This window comes from Stegastes partitus, unplaced genomic scaffold (genome assembly GCF_000690725.1).
Source record: "Stegastes partitus isolate 25-593 unplaced genomic scaffold, Stegastes_partitus-1.0.2 Scaffold1469, whole genome shotgun sequence".
NCBI lineage: Eukaryota > Metazoa > Chordata > Actinopteri > Pomacentridae > Stegastes > Stegastes partitus.
Genome location: NW_007579200.1, coordinates 25069 through 51979, shown reverse-complemented (window position 1 = coordinate 51979; position 26911 = coordinate 25069). Strand labels below are relative to the sequence as shown.

Below are 26911 nucleotides of genomic sequence, written 5' to 3'. Positions count from 1 at the left end.
TAAAGTGATTAAACCTAATCCCAGTCGTCTCATAGTTTATGTTCCACACACCGCTGAGCTGGCGTTTCTCGTTAACCTGAGAACTTCACACTTTGTCCTCGTGGTTGTGCTTCACGTTAGCCTGTTTGTCTCCTCGTCAGCTCATCAGTCACATCGAGGAGGAGGGTCTGGACACTGAGGGGCTGCTGAGGATCCCTGGAGCTGCAACCAGAGTCAAGGTGGGTGGAAATACTTCACTGAGACGCTCCCTTTTTATTTTGCTTTATTTTATTAAAGTTATATTTATCTTTTAACAATAGATATTTAATTATTATTTATTTATTTGTTTATTTTATTTACATTTTTAAATTTTAAGTTGAATTTGTGTTTATTTTTTATTTTTGTTTATTTTTAATTTAACTTTATTTAAATCTATCTTTTAAGAATAGACATTTAATTTTAATTATTGAATTTTTTAAAATTTTGATTTTATTTTTATCTATCCATCCATCCATCCATCCATCCATCCATCCATCCATCCATCCATCCATCCATCCATCCATCCAGTATTGCATTACTGTGAACTGACTGTGTGTGTTTCCTCTCTTTCTGAACCCAGTCTCTGTGCCAGGAGCTCGAGTCGTCCTTCTACGACGGGACGTTTTCATGGCAGCAGCTGAAGCAGCACGATGCTGCCAGTCTGCTGAAGCTGTTCATCAGGGAGCTTCCTCACCCGCTGCTGACCGTCGAGTACCTCAACGCCTTCATCGCCGTCAACAGTAAGTTTCCGTTGCGTCCGCGGAGCCGTGGGGTTCTGGGGCGATGAGCTGAGCCTCTTTCTTTTGTCCACAGAACTTCCCACCAAGAAGCAGCAGCTGCAGGCTCTGAACCTGCTGGTTCTGCTGCTGCCTGAAGCCAACCGGGACACTCTGAAGGTAGGAGCTCGCTCACTGCTGTAGGCTGTAGCTTCACTTTAATAAGAAAGTTTTTTATTTTAAGTTAAATGTCCCGTCCTGCAGGCGCTGGTGGAGTTCATCCAGCGCGTCATCGACCACCAGGCCAAGAACAAAATGACTCTGAACAACGTCTCCGTCGTCATGGCGCCCAACATCTTCATGTTCAAAGGCTTCCGGTCCAAAGTCACGGAGCAGCAGGAGTTCTCCATGGCGACCAGCACGGCCAGCATCGTTCGGCTGCTCATCCGGTACCAGAACCTCCTGTGGACGGTACGTGTGTCGAGTTTTTAGCTTTTGCTGGATCAACAAACTATTTCATGTGATAATCTAAAATTTCACAGATTCCATTTTGAATAGAAAATAAAGTTTCCAACAAACTGGAGAAGGCTGAGCAGGAGGAAGCTGATGGTTTCAGATGAACAGTGTCTCTCGGTGGTTAGAAGGAGCTGCTCGGCTCGGTCCGGCGTGTGAAAATGTTTTTGTTTTTTTCTCTCCTTTAGATCCCGAAGTTCATCGTGACCCAGGTCAGACAGCAGAACATGGAGAGTCAGAGGAAACAGAACAAGGAGCGAGCGGTGCGGAAGCTGCTGAAGAAGATGGCCATCGAGAAGCCGCCTGAGAGAACAACTCCTGAGGTACCGAGTTTCCTGCTTTTGTGGCGCTCAGTGGCGTTTTTTTAAGAAAACTCTGAGCTAATCAATATGGATATCATTTAACATTGAACATAAAATCTATTACAGATGTAGTCTGTGCAAACCAAATCTATTATTAATTCTGGTATAAAACGCACATAAGGAACAACATAATAATATGTAATAATGACAGAATATCTTATATGTAGATTACTAATAGTTTTATTTATGTGGCACCTTTTAAAAGCAGAGTATATGAAGTTCTTTACAGGCAGGAAGATAAATAAAAGAAGGAACCTGAGGAAGAACATTGAACAACAGAAGGCTGGTCAGGATTTCCAAAATAAATTACAGCAGCCGATGAAATAATAAAATGTAAGTAAGTGGAATAAAAGAAAACTAGAGGTTCAAGCCACAAACACATTAAATTATAATAATAATAGTAGGAAATGTAAATAAGTAAGATACATACATAAATAAGTGAATAAATAAAGAGAAAAGAGAATAAAATGAACAATGAAAAATTTAAAATCTAAAACAAAAAAATAAAATAATAATAATAATAGATAAATCTTGTGACACAGCTGACAGCCTTTAGGTCTTCTTATAAATGTGACTTCATACGAGGTTCCAACATTATTATTATTATTATCACCGTCTGATTTCATCACATTAACACCGTCGAGGCTTTAATCTGGAACAATGTGCAGAAGCTGCAGTGATTAAATGAGCTTTTAATCAGTTTAAATCCTGCTGACAGACAGAGAACAGAAGCTTTTCCTTCATGTCCTCGTCGTGTTGTGATTCGCTGGATAACTTTAATGCACTTTTACACACTTTCACGGTGGAACTTGAACTCACAGATCACCAGTAAACAGCTGCTGAGGGACGAATTATAGCGAAACAGAAACAGGAAGACGACATAGAAACCGCTGACAGGTGACGTAGAAGCAGGTGTTTGTGGTGAAGAAAAGATATTTACTACAGAGGAACTGTGGAAGTCCAGCAAACGATGTGAGGCGAGCTGTGAGGGAAACGGGAGGAGATGTTTGATTTAGTCCAGCCGTCCTCCCTGAGCCCGGTTCTGTTTGAAGTGTGTGTTTCTCTAAACAGGGAGTTTTTCTCTCTTCTGCTGCCAAGTGCTGAAATAAACACAACCATAGAAGGACTGTTAGTGCAGGAGGTTCAGCTCACCTTTCCTGAAAGAAACCAAAAATTAAAACAAAGCCTCCAAACCTGAGTAAAGAAAACAAACTAAACCAGGTGGTTACCAAGAGTTAGTGTGAAGTTCACTGAGAGTGTCTGTACATTAAAGATAAAAGAGTCTAAAGAATAGAACACATGTTTACTGTCATTGTTATATAACAATAAAAGGCTTTTTAGCAGCTTCTGGAATCAGCAGCACCAGTAAAAGAACACATGACGACGGCTTCACAACAAAACATGCCAAAAACAAAGAGATGTAGTTAAAGAACAAGATAACTGCAGTGATGTAGTAAAAAGATACCACAAAGTGTGAATCACCTGTTTCAGTCAGGGGACGATGAGGAGGAGATAGAAGATAGAGAGAAGGAAGAAAAGAAGGAAGAAAGGAAGGAAGTGGATAGAAGAAGGAAGGTAGACGATAGAAAGAAGAAAGGAAGGGAGGAAGGAAGAAGATAGAAGAAGGAAAATGGAATATGTAGAAGAGGGAGGAAGGAAGAAAAGAAAGAATCAGATAGAAGAAGGAAGGAAGGAGATAGAAGGAAGGAAGGAAGACGATGAAAAAGGAAGGCAGAAGATAAACAGAGAGGAAGGAAGGAATTAGGAGGATAGAGGAAGGAAGGAGGGAGAAATGAAGAAGGAAGGAAGGACGGTAGCAGATAGAAGAAGGAAAATAGGAAGGAGATAAAAGAAGAAAGGAAGAAGAGGATAGAAGAAGGAAGGAAGGAAGGTTGAAGCTGAGGACAGGATCCTCTGGACTCTGGACGCTGGTTGTGGTGGAGGGAAGGCAGCAGACGGCTGAGACGCCCTGAATCTTATTTTGCATCCATATGAAAAAAACGACTGGAAGAGCTGGACAGAGTGGTGAAACATCACCTGAACATGTGTGCTGACCTCCTACAAGCCTTCACAGCAGCAGGGTTCTCTGGTGGTGGTGTGGTTCTGCAGCAGGGTTCTCTCTGGAACGCTGCCAGCAGTGTTCAGGAAGAGTTTCAGGAACAAAAACAAGAGCTTAAGGTGTTGACTCGGCCTTGAAATTCCTCAGAACTCAATCTAATCAAGATACTGCTGAGTGTTTTTTCCGTCTCGGTACCTGATAGCACTGAACACCTTTAGAGTCCAGGCCTCCACCAATCAGAGAGAGTCACAGTATTATCTGGTTTTAAGGTTCAGTTTGTTGAGGAATGCTGACATCTAGTGGTTCTGAGTGGACATTTCAACGGGTTTATGTTGATTATTGTGCAGTCAGACAGTATTTTTAGTATCTTCAAGGTTAAAGATGCTTCTTTTCTATGAACCTGAGACCTCCAGCGACACTAACAGACGATGACTTGAGCTCATTAAACAGAAGAGCAGAAACTTATTCGAGTCTACGTTCTCTGGTCCTGTTGGAGTGTCTGAGCGCTGGATGAGTTTTCCTGAAGTGTTTACATCCGTGTGATGGACGACGTGTTCCTCTGCTCTCGGTTTAGGTTCAGGAGAATTCGCAGGGATTCATCCGAGTCCAGGCGCCGCAGTTCAGCAAAGTTTCGATGGCGGTCCAGCTGACGGCGGAGCTGCAGGCTGCCGATGTGTTGACCCGCTTCATCAGCCAGGACAGGTAACTGCAGACAGACAGGTGGCACCGTTCTAGCCGTGTTCTCTTTACCTGGTTCTGTCTTTTTCACTGTTTTTTTCTGTCTTGCAGCTCAGTGGCGCTGAAGAAAGAAGAGTTGTGTCTCTATGAGATTGGTGGAAACATCAGTAAGTCGCTCTGATTCTTTGCTTGTAATCAGCTAAACAGGCCCAAAGGTCCGTCAGAATCCAGCAGACGTGATGTCCACGTCCTGAATCCCGTCGTTGTAGTCAAGTCACAGCTCGGTTAAAACAACAGCTGGTGCACCAAAGTGCTGTCCAGGAATAAAGGTTAAAAAGGTTTAAAAAAATATTTAAAAATGAACCCAATAAATTGAAATATTGGGGTTAAACTACTGTGTGCAATTATAAATATGTGTAGAAGAGCCTGTTTAAAGTGAGCTTTAGTGCAAAACATCCATGAACCAAAGTTTTGTGCGGATACAGTTGGTGAACGATGAACAAAGTTATTGACACGTATGCATGGTGGTGGCAGCATCATGCTCTGGGGCTGTTTTGTTGCTTTACACAAAGTAAATTAAATAATAAATAAGAAGGAGGATCACCTCCACGTTGTTCAGGAAAACCTCAAACCATCAGCAGAAGGTTGATCTTGGACACAGTTGGATGTTCCAACCAGACAATGAGCCCAAACACACATCAGAGTGGAGAAGAAATGGTTCCATCAGGCTGGAATGAAGGTTCTAGACTGACTTCAACCTCATCACCAAATATTAGAATTGCTGTGTGTATATGTTTCTGACCCAGCAGATTTGATCTTATCTCCAGAAGACCTTTAAAAAAATCCATAAAAGAACCAAAGTTCTTGTTGTTTTTAGTGACAGAGATCCGGATGCTTCAGTCTTTCCATCACAGAGAATTCAGAATTCTAGGAGTCATTGGAGACTCAGGATTAGTCTCTATAAGTGTCTGGAAACTTTTGCTCACGACTGTGTTTACAGAAGGAAGGTTGATGCTCGTATGATGGAATAAAAAGGCAGCGGTTCTGGGATGAGACATAAACAGGTGTGTGATATATAGTGTATACAGTTTATACGGTGGGTCTGGGTGTAGAGGGAAGTTAAAGCTTCATCAGAAGGATTCAAACCACCCAGAAAGCAAAATACAATACTTCTATATTACACTAATGTACTATAATGTGTAATATAACTCTAACTCTAGCTCATACCACCAGGACTGTCCTCTCTCCACTGGTTGGTTTTATGATTTTATGGTTTGTTTTCAATGTTTTAAATGACCTGGGGCCTCGTTATTTATCAGAACTCACCCCAGCTAGAGGTCGACCAGTCGGATGCTCTTAGATGTTCAGAGATGCCAAAAATAGCAGCAGTAGACTTCATCTTTTATTTTTCTTTATTTTATTGTGTCTTTATTCAGATTAGTCTTTTTAGGCGTTGTGTTTATGTCTTATGGGTTTTTATAAATGAGCAGCGCTTTGGTTCAACTCCTGTTGTTTTAAATGTGCTTTATAAACAGAATTGACCTGCTTGGTATGTATTAAGGCCGCAACCCTACAGCATTATGAATTATGGATATGAAAACGCTTCGTATTTGACCCAGTTTGTGTGTTTCTCAGAGGAGAGATGCCTGGACGGGGAAACCTACATGAAGGACCTCTTCCAGCTGAATCCTACAGCGGAGTGGGTCATCAAAGCCATGCAGCGATAGACTCGCTTCTACGATCCCGACCCGCTGGATGCTACAGATTTTAACCACTGTGTCCTGCTGGGAGGAGACGTCGCCCGGTTCTCAGAGGTTTCTGCTGCTTCTGGATGAACCACTACCAACGAAAAAAAAATAATAATTTCATTAAATTGCAATGCTCTAGTGGGAAACTGTAGGTTGTGGCATTCATGTGGATGTTACTGTGACATGTAGCATCCACCTAAACACTGCTGCGGACGCTCCCATGGCAACGAGATGCTCAAAACACTGCTCAGGAACTGCTCGAGGAACCCGACCAAGAGCCCGACCCAGCCTTCAAACTCCCCAGATCCCCAGTGTGTGTTTGATTAGTCCAGAGATCTACCAGAAAATGTATGATTTTGGTAAAAAAAAAAATGTCCTATCTAGTTCATGCATAACCAGAATTCCCAAATAAGGAGGAAAAAAAGGGAAATTACAGTTTGGGATCACGAACCTTTCAAATGACGCTGAATTTTTGGGCTGCATGTTTGATAGGCTTGAAGTGGAGTTGTCCAGATGAAAGAAAACCACTCGCTCACTGTGATTTATTGCAGATAATCACTTTATTGTTTGTGCAGAAAAGGGATTAAAAGTGTAGTTTGATGCATTCAATCATTAAATCACAAATCAGTCACACAGATGATTAAAAGTCCAATTATGTGTTGGCTAAGATAATCTTTTATCTATTATTTTTCTGAGTAAAACACTCTAACAGGTAAATAAATTGCCATTTTAATGAGTTTTATAACGGAGGAACAGTCTTTGGAGGTTTTTTTTTTTTTCGAATCCAGCAAAAACTGATGTTTTTGCGATCACTCCGTCACTGGGGGCACGCTATGATGACATCACCGGTTCTATGGTACATGAGTATTTGTGGATGTTTGAGTGTGTTGATGTGTGACTCCATCTTTTAAAGAACCACTGGACACATGAATACATGTTTTTATACATATATGTATATATAATGGCGTGTGCGTAAGTTCACTGGGAAACTATTAAAGCGAGTTTTGTACCAAACATCTGATCATAATAAGGACGTGTTGAACTATTTTACCATCGACATAAACTGCTGTCTGCATAAATGGCCTTATGATACGACACGTTTGCACATAACGGGTTCCAAAAGTATGTGGACAAGAACACTTTTGGCATCTGTTATTTTGATTTTTGTCTCTTTATAATCTAGGTATCAGCTGATGTAGTACTTTAGCAAAAGTTCCATTTTCATTTCATATTTCTCGGCACGTGTTTGTGCTTCTCTCAGCTTTAAACAGTCAGAAATCATGAATGCTTTTCCTGTGGAAAGCTGCAGAGGATTAACTCGTAATACTTGTTGAATTATTCTGAATATCCAGACTTCTGTGAGCAGTCTGTCACTCCCTGTGTTGTATTAAGCTGTTTACTGTGAATGTTTTTTTGTTTTTTGTTCCAGATGATGATGTCTGTATGTACCTGCCTGTGAAATGACCACTAAAACTGTCTGTAAATAAACATGCAGTTGTTAATTACCAATCACCTGCTGGTGCTTTGCTTTGCTGCTAAGTGCTTTTGTAAGAAAATAATTAGTTTTATTTTATTTTGCACAATAAAATAAGCAGCAGAAACACAACTAAAGCGAATTCTGCAGGTGAGCTTAAACCCCCAGAGAGGCTGATAGAAGAAATATCACTCCTACATGAATTATAGGCAAAAGTCATGAATCCATGAAAATAAGCAGAGAAGCAACTGCAGAATAAAACTCTAATAAATTATTTATTTTCAGTTTTGAACTGTAATTTTTTTTTTTGAAGGATTTAGTTTTATTTTGCAGATTTCCCTGTTTTGGTAAATTATAAATAACTACTGAAATAATAACTACAGGTTTTAAAAAACAAAACAACTTTGCATGTTTACTGCAAATAACAGGCCAGAACTGTATTCAAAAATATATATATATTAAAAGAAAGAATTTCCCATCAAAATTTTTATTTTTAAAAATAGCATTCCACCCTTTGACAACATTTTGAATATCGAATTACAGTTTTTTTTCTGTATTTAAATCAGCAAAATATGGTGTAATTTTATAATGCATTAAAGTTTTTACCTTTACATTAAAGGATCTGAACAGTTCTTCCACCACATTGCTGCTGTAGGGACGTTCTCCTGACATGTTTTAAGAGCATATTGCATATTTTAATTACGTATTGCTACTAATACTTCAGTACTTTTGCTTAAATGGACTTTTTCATGCAGGACTCTTTCTTTAAATGGAGTATTTTTACTTTACTTGAGCCTTTTGTGAAGCAAAATATCTAAATACTTTTTCCACCACCGCCATGCAACACAGAAAAAACAAACCCCAGGACCCTGAGAGATAAAGCAGGTGGTAAACACACAAAATGACTTGTAGGAGCAGGTTTAAATGTGTTCCACCATATTACAGCTCTTAAATCTGTGCAGAATTATTTCTACAACTTTAAATTGTAAAATTGATAAATAATTTAGAGTGTGCAGTCTGCTGCTGTCCCTGCTGTCCTGATACCTCCCAGGTCATCATTACCTTCAGAACACTGTTTTGGTGTCGTGGACAAGCCCGTCAACTGGAAGCATAATTGTGTACGCACCCGATTGGCTGACACGCCTGTGGCCGCTTCTCATTGGCTGCTGTCAAACTCGGCGCGCTGCGATTGGTCGAATTCCGAGAATAGGAAGTGTCGATCAGTAGTAAGGGCTTAACATGGGTAGCTACGTTAAGTAGTATGTGGCTGATTTAAATTAAAGCTTCGGCCGCTCGTCCTTAAACGTGGACGTTTCTTGTACTCGGTAACTGTTGTGTTTAAGACCGATGAGTTGCGGCCGGGGGGCAAACACTGCGCCGTCTGCTGCGTCTTTTGTGTGCACAACTAGCCTGTTAGCTGTACGTCATCTCTGCACTCTGCTAGCTTAGCGTTGCATTGGAATTCGTTAGCTGGTTTGACAGGCACAGCGGCTAAAATTAACCGAGTTGGTATCCGGAGCGAATTAGGTTCCGTCCGTCGTGTGTGTGTGGGTTTATTCGTGCTGCTCATCACAGTGTGGCTCCACTGGACCTGGATGTTTGGCGGCAGGAGTGGCAGCAGCTGCAGCTAGCACACAGTTAGCTTGTCAACAACAACAACAATGGGTTATAAAAGGTGTCTGAGGACGACGAGGACGTTTTATCTGCTGACCATCCTCCTTATAGTCTTCATAAAAGGTTTAACAGCTGGTGAGTATGACATGAAACCGCCTTCCTGTCTGTAGCTGCCTTCCTGAAGACCTGAGGGCAGCACAGAGGGGAAATGTTCACAAGTGAACTCAACAGCTACCTTATTAGCCTGGCTAGTCATTGATTTTATCTATATGTTTATTATAGTTACTACTACTATTTTTTGTTTTGTTTTTTGTAATTTCTTATTCAATTTTGTTGTTTAACAAACTAGCTTAGGAGCTGCCCTTTTAGTCTGGCTCTTAATTTATTTTATTTAATCATTATTTTGATTATTATTATGACTACACTATTTTTATTTTATTTTAAGAGTTTTAATTATTTATTTGGCTTATTTAAAAGTGATTTTCAAGACAGATTTTTGGTCTTGTTTTTGGTGCATTTTATTTATTATTTTTATTCATCAATCATTTGAATAAAATGACAAACTGAAGGCGATTTTTTTTAGGGTTTGAATTAGTTTTATTTATTTATTGTTATTGTCAGTAATAATATTGTTAATATTGTGATCATTATTAGCATTATTTCTATTTTTTAATTACTACCTACCTTTTTAGTCTGGATCTTAATTGATTTTATTTCTGTATTTTAAAAAAAAAAAATTTAGTTTATTCTTGAATCAGTTTTATTTAATTATTTGAATAAACATACTCAAGGCCAACATTAATTTACTATTATTATTATTGTTATTATTGTTATTGCTGTCATAGCTTCTTGTTATTCTTCTTTTTTTGATCATATTTATTAATTTGTGGATTTATTTTTTCATTGATTAAATAATTAGGTAAAGGAGACTAATGATGGATAACTTTTTTTAAATGATTATTTCTTATTTCTATAAAGCACTGTTAGGTTCTATTAGTTGCACAAACACAGTTTGGTGGATGAACTGAAACGTCGGTGGTGTTGTGCAACAGACTAGTAACTTAAACTAGCAGCAGCTTGTTAAACTGAATCAAGCAGCTGTTTCTGTTCAGCTTCGTCCATCACAAGCTCTCACTGCTTCCAAATTATTACTTTTCAGACGAAGAGCAGCACCGGAACGACGAAGCAGAGTTAAAGGTGAGATGTTTAATATTTATCTTCACTGTAAAACATCAAACCCTGGTGAAGATGGACTCTGGCATTTTTAGTTCAGCCTCTTCCACCGTGCGGCAGTTTAGAGTTTTATCTGTTTAAATGACACGTTGCACTGCAGCAGAGATGGATTATTATAAGCACATCCAAGCTATTGCCTCAGATCCATTTTAGAAATCACCTCAGCGTTAACCAGACGCTTCAGGAGAAACTACTTCATCACAATATGGCACCGCTTCGGTTTGAACAATCAGCGTAAAAGCCTGATCTGTATTCTTCAGCTGCTCCCTGCAATCCTTCCTACTTTCTGAATCAGGGCGTGTATGATTCCTGAGGTGTCATTACAGGTTTATTTATTGAAATGAAGAGAAGGTGTAGAGCCAGTAACAAGTCTATTTAGTGATAGAAGTCACAACTGTACTGTAACACAGACACCCACAGCTTCATCAGAGGTCTGACCAGCTCAGAGTGAGTTTGTTGGGGGGTGACAGGAACCATGACTGGTTCTGGTGCAGTACAGAATCCGTGTTGCCGTATTTGGCAGAAGTCTGTGCATTGTCCTCTTATTTCTATGATAAACAGAAATGTCTGCCAGTGACCAGAACTTGTTACAGAAATTGAATTGCTGCTTCAGTGCTTCACCCAAAAGCCCTGCTTATGCAAATACATTCAGCTTATTTTAATACATAATGCTGGTTCCCTCTTCCAGCTGCTTCTTTACACTAACTTCCTGTTTCTTCTCCTTCCTCCTCCTCCAGTCGTACCACGATCCAGACTCCGAAGAGGAAGATGTTCGTCTGGAGTCGGGAATCGCGGCGAGTGCTGCTGTGACCTCCGGACATGAAGTCTCTCAGCCGGACGAGGAGAAACAGTCGCCGGCGGACGGGCTGGAGGGAGAGGAGAAGGAGGACCTTCCTGACCAGCCTCCTCCTGTTGAGGAGAAACCAAAAGAAGGTGAGGTTTGGTTTTTCACACTAGAAGCCCTTGAACTTGTCTCATTGTTGGTTTTAATGTATTAAATGTTGGAATATTGAGTTCTCTGGTTTGGGCTTTGCTATTTCTGGCCTCAGCTGAAGAGGAACAGTCGTCTGTCGCCGGCTCACCTTTGAGTGTTTTTCCTGATATTTGAAACCAAGGATGGATGAAACAGTCCTTATGCTAGAAAACACAGGACTAGTCAACACAAGGCTGCTGTATTTGTTCCTTTTGTGTGTCAGTACAGATACGAAAACCCCTAAAATGTTTTATTAATGAAACTATGAGGCAACTCAGCATCTGATTCTGCAGAAATGAAGGTTTGACTCATCGCAGCTCCAAGTGTGACGGCGGACTGTTTTAAACTATTCTGAATGTTGAAGTAAACACTGCAAGACTTTCAGCGCGTTACGTGGTCGGTAAATTTCAGCGATTTATCTCAAGGACGTCTCGGCTGAAGCTGAGAACAACGTGTGAACTTTTTTGATGAGCATCAGCCGTGGCAGCGCTCTGATCTGCAGCTGTCTGTCTCGGGTTTTCACCTTGTCTTTAAAACAACCAGGACTTTCTTTCTCCCGTGTTTTGTGTGAGCTCTGAGCTTCTGACACGTTGACCTGTTTTTTTTTGTTTTTTCGGTTTTGCTGACTCCGAGCAGTCTGTGGTTTCGCTGCCAGATTGGATAAACGGTTAAACCCCCTGAGAAATTAGCTTCGTCTTGCACCTGTGGCTCCTCTTGCAGACGGTTACATCATGCTACTGCAGGATTGTTTGCAGGTTTTCCTTCTGGCTCTTTGCACAAATGTGAAAACTGAGCCTGTGTGAAGACTAAATTAACTCTGAAGTTCATCAGTGTTGTTTTATAATGAGAGAAAAAAAATCACACGACATGCCGACACAATATAGGTTTTGTTTTTTGTGCATGTTAATTGGATGTTTTTCCTTTCACACAGTTCCCGTTGTGAATGGAGGTACAGCCCACGGAGAGCCCTGCATCTTCCCCTTCCTCTTCCAGGGTAAGGAGTACCTGGACTGTACCACTGACGGACGGGGGGACGGACGGCTTTGGTGCGCCACAACTTACGACTACGACCAGGACAAGAAGTGGGGCTTCTGCGAGAGTAAGTTTCCCACTCAGTAGCTGCTGTTTTGTTTCACTTCTCCCCAAAGCAAAAACCCCAAAAATGGCAAATGTAATATTCCAGTTGAAGATTAAAAATATGGAATTACAAGCATGTTTTAGTGCATATTTCTTGCAGGAATCTTATTTATCAGCCTAATAATAGCACAAAAATGGTTTAGTTGCTGACCAGTTGGCTAAAGTTTCACATAAAAAAACTAACAGATGTGATAAATAGCATTTTTACCCACTATGGCTCATTTTTTACTGCAATGTGAGGTCCTCCAACAGCCAAGAAGAAGGAGAGAGAACTTCTGAATGTTTTCTGTGCAGTGTGGCAGTTAAATGTCAGCAATCAACATGTGCCCACAGACGTTGGTGATGTTTTAAACTGGTTTCCATACTGTCCTCCTCTCTGCTGGGTGTAAATGCCGCCTGTTGTTCTGACTGTGAATTCTGCTCACATGACTGTCGGTCACAGCTGAACCACTGATGTTCTTGTTTTCTGCAGCATCTGGTGCATATGATCTTATTTGTGCAAGATTTTCAGATGAGACGTGCAGAATGAAATGTTTTTTTGAGAAAATATCCCAACTTTAAGGTTAGTTTTGTTTATGTTTTCTGAGATGATTCGATCGAGGAAAAGTTAAAACTATGGCAACGCTTTTTAATCCCAAACTGTCCAACATGTATGTTTGTCGGTCTTTGAGGGAAGCTAGAAGTTGGCACCAAGAAGCCAACTAGTCGCTGTGCCATTTTCTGACTGAGCTGTTCCTTATAAAGCTAAAACAAACACCTAAATACGGGAAGTGAGGCTAGTTAACCTACAGTGACCTGCTACTTCCTGGTTAGCTTCAGTGAGCATGGTTGGATCTGGTTGAATAGTTATCGGTTTAGGTTGAGGGTCAGACAGCCAAGAGGACGTCTGAGAAAAACGCCATCCACAGCATGAGATGAAGAATTAATTGATGCAGATGTTTCTGTGTCGTTTGAATCATTCTGAGCTTCATCTCTGAAGTCTTGGCTAGCTGGACAGCGACTCGTCTTTTCTGAGGTGTTAAAATGTTGTTCAGCCTAAACGTGTGCTGCTCCTGAGTCGCGCCAATAAAAGGCAGCAGAGCAGCCTGAACGGTACCTTTGGGTTTCAGAGCCACAGCATTAGAGGTTTGGATCTGGAAACAGGATCATCAGAGGGTCGATAAATCGCGTCCTAACAGGCGGATGGATTGTTGTTTTCTCTTCTTCGGTAAAGTCTCCGAGCAGCTGCTGAAGCAGATGATGGAAACCAGCCTGAGAGCGCGTCACGGTTTCATTTCCATAATTAGTTTTGTGCCCACCGCTGCCAACGTTCTGAAACCGTTTGTTTGCCTCTAAATGCACTTATTGGCTTCTCGTTTTTTCAGCGGAGGAACAGGCGCAGCAGCGACTGCAGGCCGAGGAGGCCGAGGAGCAGTATCAGACCATCCTGAGGATGCTCAACGCCACCACCAGGAAGACCCAGAAAAAAGAGTGAGAGCCTGTTTGTTATCGACCTGATGTGGATCTCGAAGGACTTGTTGGAAAAAGCATCTTTTGATAGCCTTAATGATTAGCTTAGAGCTTCAGAATTTGAAAAGATGGAACAAAAATTAACGTTTTATCTCAGAAAAATGGACTCAAAGTGGAGATGACAGCAGATCTAGTTAAAACTGAACCACTCAAGTCTTCTGTCATGTGGCCTAAATGTTTTTCTTCACCCCACAGACAGCATCTGATAGATATAAAAGTGTATTTGGTTTTATGTGTGCTTTACGACCAGCTGATGCTCGCCCTTCTTTGCTCAGTGCATCCTTGTTTGCTTTAGACGCCACAGTCCTGCTTGAAGCTATGTTCCTCATGTCAGTGCACCTGCTCATCCAACCGGTTTCTCTCAGGTTGTACGAGAAGCTGCTGAAAGTGGCGGCGAAGGGCCACCAGAAGGCCATGGAGAAGGTGGCGTACGCGATGCTGTTCGGAGACTACATGAGCCAGAACGTCACCAAGGCCAAGGAGATGTTCGAGAAGCTCGCCATCGAGGGCTCGCCCAAAGCTCAGATGGTAAAGGCTCGCCTCGAAACGCTAACGTGAACATCTGGTTAAATGTTCTGATTATTCTGATGTTCTTCACTCGACTCAATAATCATGAATTTATCCAAAACAAGGGTTGTAATGATCTGATCATTTCTACAAAGAACGGGGCAAACATTGAAAGAATCACAGATTAAATATATTTTATATTCTGATTAATAAAAAGGTGTCTTTTAAATGTCATGTAACTGAATTTGTGACTAAATTACAACAAACACTGCTTTTTTTTCTTGTTTTCTGCTGTATTGTTGAAAGATGCTTATTGAGGAGACGTTTTATTATATCTGAATATATTCTGCACTAATGTCTTTATTACCAATGATGGTTATAATCCTACTGCACTATAATATGATTTAAAGTAGTGGCTTCGTCGTATTTTATCTGCAGCTTCTCTTGTTTAATTTTACGATTTTGCCTTTTTAATATGTTATTTGCTAATTTTATCTCTGTTTTCTTTCATTTATTTGCCTGAATCTTCTGTTTATTTGTTTGGCTGTATTGTAAATGAGGCCTCTAACCTTAACGTAGCTCAGAGTTTTGAATTTGTTCTGTATTTATTCTTCCACAGGCTCTGGGCTTCCTGTACGCAGCAGGACTTGGAGTTAACTCGAGTCAAGCAAAGGTAACGTCTCACAGTAGATGCTTTTATTGTAAGATGCTTAATTATTATAATAATAATAATAATAAAGACTTTAAAAATGTACAAATCTAATTTTTAAAAAAGGGTTAAATTAAACAGAAATACAAAAGGAAACACGTCTGAATGTTCAGTTTTGTTTTTCTATTCTGTATTTCCGTATAATGTTTTGTCTGATCCGTCACATAACTCCTGCGTTCTGCTCTCCAGGCCTTGGTTTACTACACCTTCGGTGCTCTGGGTGGAAACCTGGTGGCTCATATGATCCTGGTGAGCGGATTTATTTGTCAGTAAAGCAATAATTCACTCGTGCTGCTTTTACTGTAATAAAAAAACCCAACATTTTATTGTGTTTGTTAGGGATACCGATACTGGGGAGGGGTGGGCGTTCCCCAGAGCTGTGAGTCGGCGCTGACTCATTACAGGCTGGTGGCTAATCAGGGTACGTCTCCACTGCAGATTTATAACGTTGTATTCAGGTTCGAGCTCTTTCTCTCTCTCATATTCGCTCTTTTATTGCCTCCAGTGGCCAGCGATGTCTCTCTGACGGGGGGCTCGGCAGTGCAGAAGATCCGGCTGCTGGACGAGGTGGAGAACCCGGGTTCTACCAGCGGGATGCTGGAGGAGGACCTCATCCAGTACTACCAGTTCCTAGCGGAGAAGGGAGACGTGCAAGCTCAGGTACAACGAGCATCAGTCAGCTGTTTATTAGGGATCAGCGCTCGTGTTAGGAGCTGAAGTGTTCCTGCAGGTATACACGTGTCACATGTGTGTTTAATTTAATTAACTTTACAAAAATATATTGCAAATTGTAAAACATCAGTAAAGAAACAGACTCTTTGGACGAGCCTTTGCTTATTGAGGAAATGACATGAGATGGAGCTAAATCTACTCACTATAGTCAAATGATTCCACACAGCCTTCGTTCTTATTTATGATGCATGTGCAGCGTTTGTTTGTGCATGACAGCCAACATTCAGTCCACATAGAGCAAAAACAACACGTCTGTGTCGCCTTATGTGTCAGAAATCTGCTTTTTTCTCATATTTCTGAGCATTTGATCGACAGAAACGTTTATTCTGTTTATGTAAAGAAGGAAAATTGGCCAAAAAGGTGCTCGTATGTATATTTTATAGTTAATTATGTTTCCTTTCATGAATAAATCTTCTTTAAAGGCCACCTCAGTTCAAAAACCTTGGAATAGGACGCGGCTAGAATTTAAAGCATCACTTTGCTGTATGAGAAATACTTTGCTGTTTTATCGCAGGCAGGTCACATTTACACAACAAATATCAACGTGAAAAGCTTTTTGTCGTTTGCATTTTCAGCCCTGATTATAACAGCAGTGTTTCCTGGTCTTTTCCTGACAGGTGGGCCTGGGTCAGCTCCACCTGCACGGAGGGCGTGGAGTGGAACAGAACCACCAGGTAGTGTTCACTGACATTACTCTGACTGGTTTTAGGTGGTTCTGCTCTGACTGACGTGTCTGTTCTGTCCAACAGAGGGCGTACGACTACTTCACGCAGGCTGCAAACGCAGGAAACACACATGCGATGGCTTTCCTCGGCAAGGTGAGTGAGATAAGGTTGATTTACTTGTTTTTTTTCTTTTCCCTGAGCGGCCTGCTGAATGTCTTTTCCCATAAAAGCAGCTTCTTGTTAATATTCAGAGCTGAGTTTTCTCTTTGTTTCCCTCTCTATCACTTCGGTGGCTGTGAATGTTATAAATATGTATTCAGGAGACAAAGTCATTTAGTTGGAGAGCAGAGAGATGATCTAAATTGAATACAAAGCAGTTTTAGGATTCTTTATGTGCACAATAAAAAGAAAAAAGCAGATTGCATACAGTGGAGGAGATTCAGCGGCCTCCTCTTGAGAAAATAACAGAAGATGATGCTGTTAGCACACAGACAAACTCAGAATAAGTGAATATCTGCTGCCAGCAGAAGCTTCACGCCTCAAAGTTCACGATGAAATAACGAATCTGTTTAACCTCAAAGCTGCTGCAGAAGATTTCATCTCCTCAGTTATTGAATTCTGTGACTGAGAACCTCTGAACCGAATAAAAAAACAGATTTAAATGGAGTTAGTTGAATATGAATGAGTGTCTGAAGATGAAATTAAAAAATCATGACGTGTGCTTTGGTGATAATAAACGAAGCCAGCGGCTGGTTTCCACACAGAACGCTGTTTGTATTTGAGGAATTCGAGGGTTTTTATAAACATCTTCTGTGACCTTGTGTCCCTCAGATGTATTCAGAAGGCAGCGAGTTCCTCCCTCAGAACAACGAGACGGCGCTGCAGTACTTCAAGAAGGCCTCGGACTTGGTGGGTGGACGACTCTGACCTGGTTCTGTTTCTACATATCGTGTGCATTAACGGAAGACGTGTGGTGCTGATGTGTCGTTGTTTGTTCCAGGGTAATCCGGTGGGACAGAGCGGCCTGGGTATGGCCTACCTGTACGGAAGAGGCGTCCCAGTGGTGAGCAGCCTTTTGCACACACTGCAGACGCTCTGAAGTTCTGCAGTCACACAAAATAAGTCTTAGTCGACTAAAATCAGACGATTGCTTGCAGGCGAAAATGAGCGCATTGTCTTGATCCTGCACTCGATCTGCTAACCTGGAATTCTAAAATAAGAATAAAAGTTAGCATCTGCAGCATTTTAAATCAGTCGAAGTGAAGTATTAACTGGAACTATTGAGGGCTATGAACACAGACAAGTTAGCTGCAAAGTTAACATCTGCTCCGTCTGTTTGAACAAACCGCGGCCACATCGATGACTTCTGATGTTCTTTCTGCTGCCAGAAACAAAGTTTGGTTAAAATAGTAAAACATGATGACTAAAAGACAAATCTATACGAAGAATTAAAAGCAGCAACACAGCCAGAGAGGGTTTTGAATCAGACGCCAGCGATTAATCCTCAGATCCTGTCGATATGTCGCTTTTTTTCTCCTTATCAAAGCACCAGAGTTTGTCCAACGAATAAGAATTTGGTTTGACTGACAAACCAGGAGACTACAGCTGGAGGTAAAAATGGGTTTTGCAAGGTCACCGTGACCCTTGACCTCCAAAATCTCATCCTCAAGAGGATGTTTGTGCCAAATGTTAAGAGATTTCCAGCAGGCATTCAAGAAATATCACGAGGACACAATGTACTCGACCTTGACAACCCACCGACAGAAAGAAACACACGAGACTCACCTTCACACACGGGTCGTCGTGTTTCTCCCGCCGGCAAGAACAGTTATTTAATCCTGAAAGGCTGTCGATGTCATGCTGTTCTGTAGGAATAACCTCTCTACGTTTACATAAGAACAATGAAACTGCAGTTTTGCCTCATTTCTGTTTGGTTTTGTGTCTCACAGTCAGAAGTTTGGTGTGTGAGGCTTTTAGTTTGCAGCAACATCAGAGGATCCGTTTGAAAACTGCGTGTTTTTCCGTTTCCAGAACTACGAGCTGGCGCTGAAGTACTTCCAGAAGGCAGCCGAGCAGGGCTGGGTGGACGGACAGCTGCAGCTGGGCACCATGTACTACAGTGAGTGAGGAGGGCTTCACCCGCCAGCGGCTTTGTGCTTCTCCACCTTCTTCACGTCTTTACGTTTCTTCCTCTTCCTTCCCTCAGACGGCATCGGAGTGAAGCGCGACTACAAACAGGCGCTCAAGTTCTTCAACTTGGCCTCGCAGGCCGGCCACATCCTGGCCTTCTACAACCTGGCCCAGATGCACGCCACCGGCACCGGCGTGATGCGCTCCTGCCACACCGCCGTGGAGGTGAAGCTCCGTTTACAGCGACTCTCTGCTGTCATTTAGCTATTATTCTTCCATTAGAAGATTAAATTACCTCCTCGTTTGAGTAAACGGTGATCATTCGTTCTAATCTTTGCTTTAATAGACCTGAGAAACGGCTACAATTAGGGATTATCAGCCTCGCCGATTATCATAACCGATATTTGACATTTTTCAGATTATCCGTATTTTAACTAACTGATTATGATAAAAGAAATAATAACTTTATTTATGTAGCACCTTTAAGAACGCCTTCACAAGGTGCTTTGACAGTGAAAACATGCGATACAGAGACACCAAAGGAGGACTTAAGGATTAAAGGATTAAAAATGACACCACACCGAAGAACCAGGCAGCTTGAAATTAATAAATAAAAACAAAAGAGAACATATAAAACAAACAATGCATCAAAACAGAATAAAACACTGACAGTAATTAAAGCTAAAAGTAAGTTAAGTCTTTAAGACGTGAATTAAAGGAAGTTACTGATGTTGTTCAGTTAAAAGCTTTTTTCATGTCTGATGCAAAAACTGAACCAGAAACACGAGCCGTCGCCACAAACCAGGAAGTTAGCTCGTCTCACAGTGGCTAAAGCTACGCTAATGGCTAGCGGCTAAGTTAGCAGGCAGCCCCAGATGGACCCAAAACAGTCTGGAAAATAATGGTTAATGGTGTTTAAAGATCTGGACCTTAGTGAGCGATGAAAGTGAAAAACTAAGAAAACAGAGAAGAACAGCAGGAGACAAACTGATCTGTTTCTATTTTACATATTCAGTTATAGTCACCCTTGTTCATGAACACGTCTGGTTATGAACGACTCTCTGCTGTCACCTGCTTTTCAAACATTATCCATGATGTGCATCCATTCTAATGATCAGCCTGACCTGATCTTTGTTGACCCGTATCAGTCGATTCCTCGTCATAATCCTATTGTTCTGTGCCTGCGTCCTGTTTGCAGCTCTTTAAGAACGTGTGCGAGCGCGGCCGCTGGTCGGAGCGTCTGATGTCGGCGTACGGCAGCTTCAAGGAAGGCGAGACGGACGCCGCCCTGGTCCAGTACCTGCTGCTGGCGGAGCAGGGATACGAGGTGGCGCAGAGCAACGTGGCCTTCATCCTGGACCAGAGTGAGAACCAACTTTGATCTCAGTGTCTTCAGGATGTGAGTCTAAATGCACGGCCTGCGGTAACGTAGTAAATAGTCTCCGTTGTGTTTATGTCAGAAGGCGCGAAGATCTTCAGCGAGAACGAGACGTATCCTCGAGCGCTGCTGCACTGGACGAGAGCTGCAGCTCAAGGTAGGACTGGGTTTTATTTAAAAGGTCCTGAATGTGTTTGTGGGGAAGCGTTGCCTCTGTTGGTCTGGATGTTTCTGAACTGTCCGTCTGAACATCTTGTGAATGCGATATGTCCTGAAGATCTGGATGAAATGTCATCAAATGTGGCACAAATGTTTGCTTGGACTCAGGGATGAACTGACGGAGACTTTGGTGATCACAGTTTCGTCTCCGGCTTTAGTCTAGTTGTCAGTTGATCAGCTCTAATTCGTCCGGATGCTTATTGGTTAGACTTTACAGAGGCTGCTAGGTGTAAATTATTTAACGTTTACTGAACTTTAACTGGGAGTCGGCGCAAAACTAAGCGACGCTGCGTCAAAGAAGTCGTGGTTCTGGTTGCATTTTGTTCAAACTGATGGAAAAAGTGGAGTTTAAACTTTGCAAACAGCATTCATGTGTCACAGCTCAACAATAACAATAATCATAATATAAGAAGAAGAAGAAGCTTTATTGTCATTGTACAAAAAATACAACGTTTGGCAGCTGATATGGTCACAAGAAAGAAAGTTGACAGATGATATAAATAATAAACTGTAACCTGACCAGTTTGCTGAAGGCTGCCAGTAATTCCAGTTAAATAAAGTAAAGTAGGGAGAATTTGGCTGCTAAAAAACCTGCAGAGCCTCCCTTCCCCCGATCCATATGAACAGTTGGCGTGCTGCGCTAACTTGCTGCCAGTTTATGAAATGCTCTGCAGATGCTACGTAAATCAGAGATGATGTGACGCGTGTTACTCATTGCTGAGCTGCTGCTGCTGCTGCTGCTGCTGGCCGAAGCTGTGGCTGTGGAGAGTGTAAATACCCAGATTGGTTAGTGGTTGAATCTGTGACTGTGTGGATGTTTCAGCCTGGTGGTTTAATCAGAGCTCAGGAAGAGTCGAGGAAACACACACACACACACACACACACACACGGCTGCATGTAGGTGGTGTTACACCCTTTTATAAACAAATGTGTCACAACCTTAACAACCAAAGCCATGGCAACAGAATCACAGCTCCAGCAGTCGGCAGGAGAGAGAGAGAGCTGCTGAATTAGCTCAACTGCAAGGTTACAGAGTGAAGGCTGAGCGGCCACGGCTCAGAGGCTCCGTGGTCACAGCCAGCCGCAGTCTGCTTCACTACATAATGCAGCATCATGCCACGGCTCAGCCTCCCTCCGTCCATCACAGGGAATAGGAAACTCTGAGGGAGTGCAGAATGTATCAGGAGGCCTCTATGAGTGTGTCCATGCAAAAGCAAACCTCCACGCAGAGTTAAATACGCCGCTGTCCCTCCAAGGTTACACCGTGGCGCGGATCAAACTCGGGGACTACCACTTCTACGGCTACGGGACGGACGTGGACTACGAGACGGCGGTGATCCACTACAGGCTGGCGTCAGAGCAGCAGCACAGCGCCCAGGCCATGTTCAACCTGGGCTACATGCACGAGAAAGGCCTGGGCATCAAGCAGGTGAGCGACTCTGCTGGTTCTCAACCATCAACACGTGTTCATTCACCAGTACGGTTCATCTTTAATTGTGTTTCCTGCAGGACATCCACTTGGCCAAGCGTTTCTACGACATGGCCGCTGAAGCCAGTCCCGACGCTCAGGTCCCAGTGTTCTTGGCGCTCTGCAAGCTGGGCCTGATTTACACTCTGCAGTACCTGCAGGATCTTAATGTGAGTGCTTCTGGAGCTCTGACAATTTGGCTTTGAATTAGTTTTAATTAGAAAGTTAGTTCCTGCATGAAGAGCTTGTTGGAGCCCCGGAAAGAGATTCAAGCAAAATGATCAAATATTTAACCCTCTGAACACCAAAAAGCTGCCGACCAGTCGAAAGGCATGTTCAGTTTCAGAAGTAAAGCAGCAAAAATCACATCATTCATCAGACAGAAACTGTAAAAACAGAAAAACTTTCTAGTTGTCCTGGAATGAATCGTTTTGTCTGGAAAATACAACCACATCTAAGCTTAAAGGTGTGTGTTTGATCAAAATCACCTGATTTAATCCAATAATACGCAGTTTGTGCTGGAAAAATGACTGTTTTAGGTTGAACTGCAGGCAGTGTTTCCTCAGACAGACTGAGAAGAAAATAAAACCTACTGGATCAATAAATAGATGCAGCACGGATCAGAACCAGAGAACAGAGGAGCCAGTTGTTGGAGATATATTCAGCTGATGGTGGAACATCTTTCTACAGCTGATGAGCAGAGCAGAGAGGAAAAGTCTGTAGAGGCTGGAAGCATGGAGATAGTTAAATATCTGTAGTATGTGGAGACAAAACGACCACAAAGAGACAGAAAACAACAAAAACAAGGCACAACATGACATAAAGGAACAAGACACAATAAAGAGACACAGAACGGTGATGCATCCAGCATGTTAGTAGAGAGGAGAGAGGAAACATCTGGAGAGGCCAGAACATGGAGATGGTCAAAGATCTACTGAATGTAGAATGTTTTGAAAACAACCAAAGAAATCCAACTTTAATTTTTCCTTTCCTACGATTGATGGTATCTAACTGTGTCACAGGGCTCATAGGACGAGGTCTCTTGTTCTAGTCGTGTGTTTTAGAGGTGATGGTGAGAAAAGATGCAACAGCAGCAAATAAAAACTAGTCGGTGTTCAGAGGCTTTAAAAACACTTTTTTAGTTCATCGAGGTTTTGTTTACTTTACTTCCAGACACTTTTTTAACTAAAGTTTCTGTCAGATCAGGTGATCCAGAGTCCATGTAGAAGCTCTGCAGCATCACACGGGACTAATGTTGCTCATGTGTGTGTTTCTGCCAGCTGAAGGAGCTCATGTCTCAGGTGGACCTGGACCAGCTCCTGGGCCCGGAGTGGGACCTCTACCTCATGACGGTCATCGCCCTGCTGCTCGGCACCGTCATCGCCTACCGACAGCGCCAGCACCAAATCATAGTGCCGCCCCGCCCGCCAGCCCCGGCCCCGGCCCCGCCGCCTCCCCCCAGGCCCCCCCAGGAGCAGCCGCCTCCGGCCCCGGCCGAGCCCCAGGACGACACGGCGGCGCCGGGCCCGGCTCCGGAGGACGAGGAGCAGCAGTGAGCGAGCGAAGGCAGCGGAGGGACAGACGAGAGGCTGAAACCCTCTCCACATGCTCAGAGAGACTCGACCGGCTGCCGAACTGTTCAGCCTCCCTTCCTCCATCTGAAACGTGCCGGTCCTGGGCTGGAAACCCGGCGGCGGGGGCGTTAACACTACAGAACAGAGTGTTGAGAGGATAAAACAGGCTTCGGACTTGTTAGTCTGTGACTCAGGATCCTTCCAGAAGTCCCCCGTGTCCTCTCCATGGAAATAGTCTGCCAGATCAAAAGGCAGTTTGACTCATTAGCAGGATGGAATCTGATATGTGCATTAGTTTCTTCTCACGCTCCCCCTCTCATGTCTGGTTTCTCTTTTCTTTGAGGAAATGACACTCAGTCGGACTGCTTCAATCCTAATGCTGCGCAGTGTTTAGAAACAAGGCAACAACAGTCAGTTTGATTTTCTTAAAGTCATGATTCTTTTTTTTTTTTTTTTGGCAGACTTTACGTTTTTTTTTTTTCATTATTGAGTGAACAAATTTAAATTTCTTTGCTTTGCATTTTCCTTTAGTCAGTGCTAAAATATACTACGGCCATGTTCTGTCATCGTTCTAAGAACAAAAGAGCAGGTTGATGTTTGATGTGGTTCCTCAGAGGAGGTCGACTGATCCTGATGATCAGTGATCCAGGACATGATGAGCTGATATTTGGGTTAAAAATTAACATCAAAATTCAACTCAATCAAATATTTTAGTTTATTTAAGTGTTCGTTGCTGCACCAGAGCCAAAGCAGCACATTTGTAAACGGATTTAATTGATCTGAAATCAGTAGAATGAATACAGATGATCAGTCAGACGTAGAAGCTGCTGATAGCCGATGACAGCAGAGTTCGTAGGATTTTAAGGTTCATTTTAAGGAGCAGCTGAGCAAGAAGATTGACAGAAAAGTGGAGGCGAGTCGGTTCTGAAGCATCGCTGTGCACATTCATTTTGATTTGTGGTTGTTGTTTTTTTTTGATGGAAGCTCGATAGTCCTGAGCCAACTGTTGAAACTGGAGCAGCTTTAAAGATAGCAAACTCTGGATTGTTTCTACATGAGATGGATGAGTTGTTTTTCTTTCACACTATTTCAGCTGTTGTGAGAATTTCCGCCCCCTCAGCACCAAACAAAAAGAAAAATAGAAAAGAAGAAAAAAAAAGCTGGAAATCTGCCTTTTTAGCTCAGATGGCCACAAATCTGAGGCCGACACAAGAGAAAGCAGACGAAGCCACGGTTCGGCCGCACAGTATTCACCCGTCGCTCGGTTGGTCCGTTTGCCACGTTCAGCTCCCATTTGTTCGGTTCCACATTATGTGCTTGTTGTAGGAGTTGTTGAGAATGTATCTGCCAGTGCATCTGCATGAAGTGTCAAAAACAGGACGTGTTGTTGTGCAGGAGCCCGTCCCCTGCACCGGACCCCACCCACCGCCACAACCACGCCCCACAGCCACACACACACACACACACACACACACACTCACACACACACACACACACACACACACAGTGGTCGAGAGTGCGTTTTTACCATCGACACGAGTTTATAAAGAAAATTAATAAATGCTATATGGATATTTAACGGCTGTTTGAGTGTGTCGCTGTGTGTGAGTGGGGCTTCCTGCCGCCTCATTGGAGCTGCCGCTTGTCACTCAGCGGCTCGGGGTGGGCGACGCCGAGCCGCGGGGCTGTAAAAAACCCCAGCATCCCATTGTGCAAGTCTGTAGGGGTGACCCATTGACCGGTTCCATACGCGCACTACTATGGGGTGGCTTTGGATCGCCGTGGCAACGTGTGTGCTCGCGTCCCGCTCTGTCAAAGGTAAGTGCTGGAACAAGCAGGAGGGCACACGTGAGGCGGCGTGCCTGCATTTATTGTTACCGCCGAGCTCCGAAACAGGCCCCTGCGCTTCATGTCATGGTGGCAAATTGAAGTTTTTTTTTCTTTTTTGTAAATGTAGAAATGCAAGCACACCTGGAGCAGAGTAAACAGCAGCCGTTACTGTGTGCTGAGTGACACGGGGAGGGGGGATGTTGTTTAAAGTGTTCACAGTAGGGTTTTAAAACAAAAAGGACTCCTTCTGTTAAAGGCAGCGACTGGTGGTGGGAGTATGAGGAGGGGATACGACACTACAGCAAGGAGGCCCTCAATCAGGTACAGTCTTGTGTCAAAGCTGGATGATTTTACATTTTGCTGGTGACAAAAAAGCCTGAATGTATATGTCAATAGTTAACCCACCTGTAAGATTAGGAGGCAGGTTGCCGTGACGATGCCCCGCCACATGGACCTGCAGGCATCCTGAGTATGTGCAGAACAAGCACAGCTATCGGCCCAAAGACATGAAGCAAAACACCCGTCCTAGCACTGCTGAATTATGGAGACATGCGTGTGTCGGCTCTGAAGCCCTCAGATGCCGACACACGATGTTTTATTTAGTGTGTTCCTCGCCATCGCTGTTGTCCTTCAGCTCTCTGAACTCCAAGAAGCTTCTGGGTGTTTTTCTTTTCTGTGCTTCTGCCACATTTTTCTTTCACTGTGGGCTCATTTTTCACTTCAATATAAAGTCCTGCACCTCTGTGGAAACAGAACAACCACGAAGAACTAGAAATGAATCCACAAGTGCACACGTGTTGACAGTACTGGAGGCTCTACGTGCTGTTGATAGTCACATATTTACACTTTCACAGCCTCTGCTAACTCATAAAGCTGGAGACAGATGTTCCACCATCAGCTGGATGTATCTCCAACATCTGGCTCCTCTGTTCTCTGGTTCTGATCCGTGCTGCATTTATTTATTGATCCAGTACATTTTATTTTCCTCTCTGCCTGCAGTTCAACTGAGAACTCTCAGAATTTTTAGTTGTTTTTTTTTTAATTATTATTTTTAACCACAGCTGAAGATTTTAAGATTTTTTTCCCCCTCAGGGACAGTTTTTTTTTTTTTTGTCATTATTCTTTTCAACCACAATTCAAAAGCATCGTCTTATTTCACTAAAATATAATTTAGCTAATTTTTATTTATTATTACTTTTTTCAGTTTCTAGTTATTTGAGGGACTGTTGTGAATCTTGCCTTTTCTTTAATGGGAGTTGATGAATACATCTGAGGACAACTGTATAACACGTAGAATGAAGCTATTTTGATAAAATATCCCAATTTCAGGCTTTATTTGGTCATTTTTTTTCCTGATTGAACTGAACACCACACATGATTCACTCAAGGACCATCTGAAAGGTAAAAATCTGACATTTTTTTCTGCTTTTGCAGTTTCTGTTTCTGATAAACTGTTTTTTTTTGGCTATTTATTTATTTATTTTTGTTGAAAGAAAACCAGATTTTTAAGGTGATTAATGTTGGCCTTTATCAAACAACCTTGAATGATTTGACTGCTGCAGGTGTTTTTACTGAAAATCCACTTTTCCTCAGAAACCTGCAGGAAAGTCTAAAGCTTGATCCCTTTTAATCTTTTTTTGGGTGATTTGGGTTTTTAGTTTTGTC

At 42.5% G+C, this 26911-nt stretch overlaps 2 protein-coding genes across 3 annotated transcripts in view; both read left to right on the top strand.

The window, feature by feature from the left end:
- arhgap18 (Rho GTPase activating protein 18) overlaps window positions 1–7604 on the top strand; it is a 30033-nt gene extending 22429 nt beyond the window's left edge. Inside the window, exons 11-18 of the mRNA XM_008299822.1 lie at window positions 141–218; window positions 599–758; window positions 832–914; window positions 999–1205; window positions 1436–1570; window positions 4243–4370; window positions 4458–4513; window positions 5982–7604. Of these exons, the coding sequence (XP_008298044.1) occupies window positions 141–218; window positions 599–758; window positions 832–914; window positions 999–1205; window positions 1436–1570; window positions 4243–4370; window positions 4458–4513; window positions 5982–6073 (939 nt within the window). The 3' untranslated portion in view covers window positions 6074–7604. The remainder of the gene's footprint in view (window positions 1–140; window positions 219–598; window positions 759–831; window positions 915–998; window positions 1206–1435; window positions 1571–4242; window positions 4371–4457; window positions 4514–5981) is intronic.
- A 1196-nt stretch (window positions 7605–8800) lies between these two features.
- sel1l (SEL1L adaptor subunit of SYVN1 ubiquitin ligase) lies at window positions 8801–24995 on the top strand. 2 transcript variants are annotated; one of them, XM_008299820.1, is made up of 21 exons: window positions 8801–9317; window positions 10342–10379; window positions 11153–11348; window positions 12320–12487; window positions 13890–13995; window positions 14400–14562; window positions 15161–15214; window positions 15440–15499; window positions 15590–15671; window positions 15756–15910; window positions 16600–16656; window positions 16732–16800; window positions 17479–17556; window positions 17648–17710; window positions 18679–18766; window positions 18854–19002; window positions 19976–20141; window positions 20238–20312; window positions 21631–21803; window positions 21884–22012; window positions 23123–24995. In XM_008299820.1, exons 1-21 carry the CDS (start codon window positions 9230–9232, stop codon window positions 23396–23398), a joined length of 2433 nt encoding a protein of 810 aa, XP_008298042.1. In that variant the 5' UTR covers window positions 8801–9229; the 3' UTR covers window positions 23399–24995. The 2 variants fall into 2 exon arrangements, with proteins under 2 accessions (XP_008298042.1, XP_008298043.1); XM_008299821.1 differs by lacking the exon at window positions 23123–24995 and having other exon boundaries at window positions 20217–20312; window positions 21884–22218.
- Window positions 24996–26911: the final 1916 nt, after the last annotated feature.

Bases quoted from the DNA above. Each gene is read 5' to 3' on its own strand.
- sel1l (XM_008299820.1), top strand. From the start codon at position 9,230: ATGGGTTATAAAAGGTGTCTGAGGACGACGAGGACGTTTTATCTGCTG. The intron at 17,557-17,647 runs GTGGGTGGACGA...TGTTTGTTCCAG, and splicing joins TCAAGAAGGCCTCGGACTTG to GGTAATCCGGTGGGACAGAG. The intron at 17,711-18,678 runs GTGAGCAGCCTT...TTCCGTTTCCAG, and splicing joins ACGGAAGAGGCGTCCCAGTG to AACTACGAGCTGGCGCTGAA.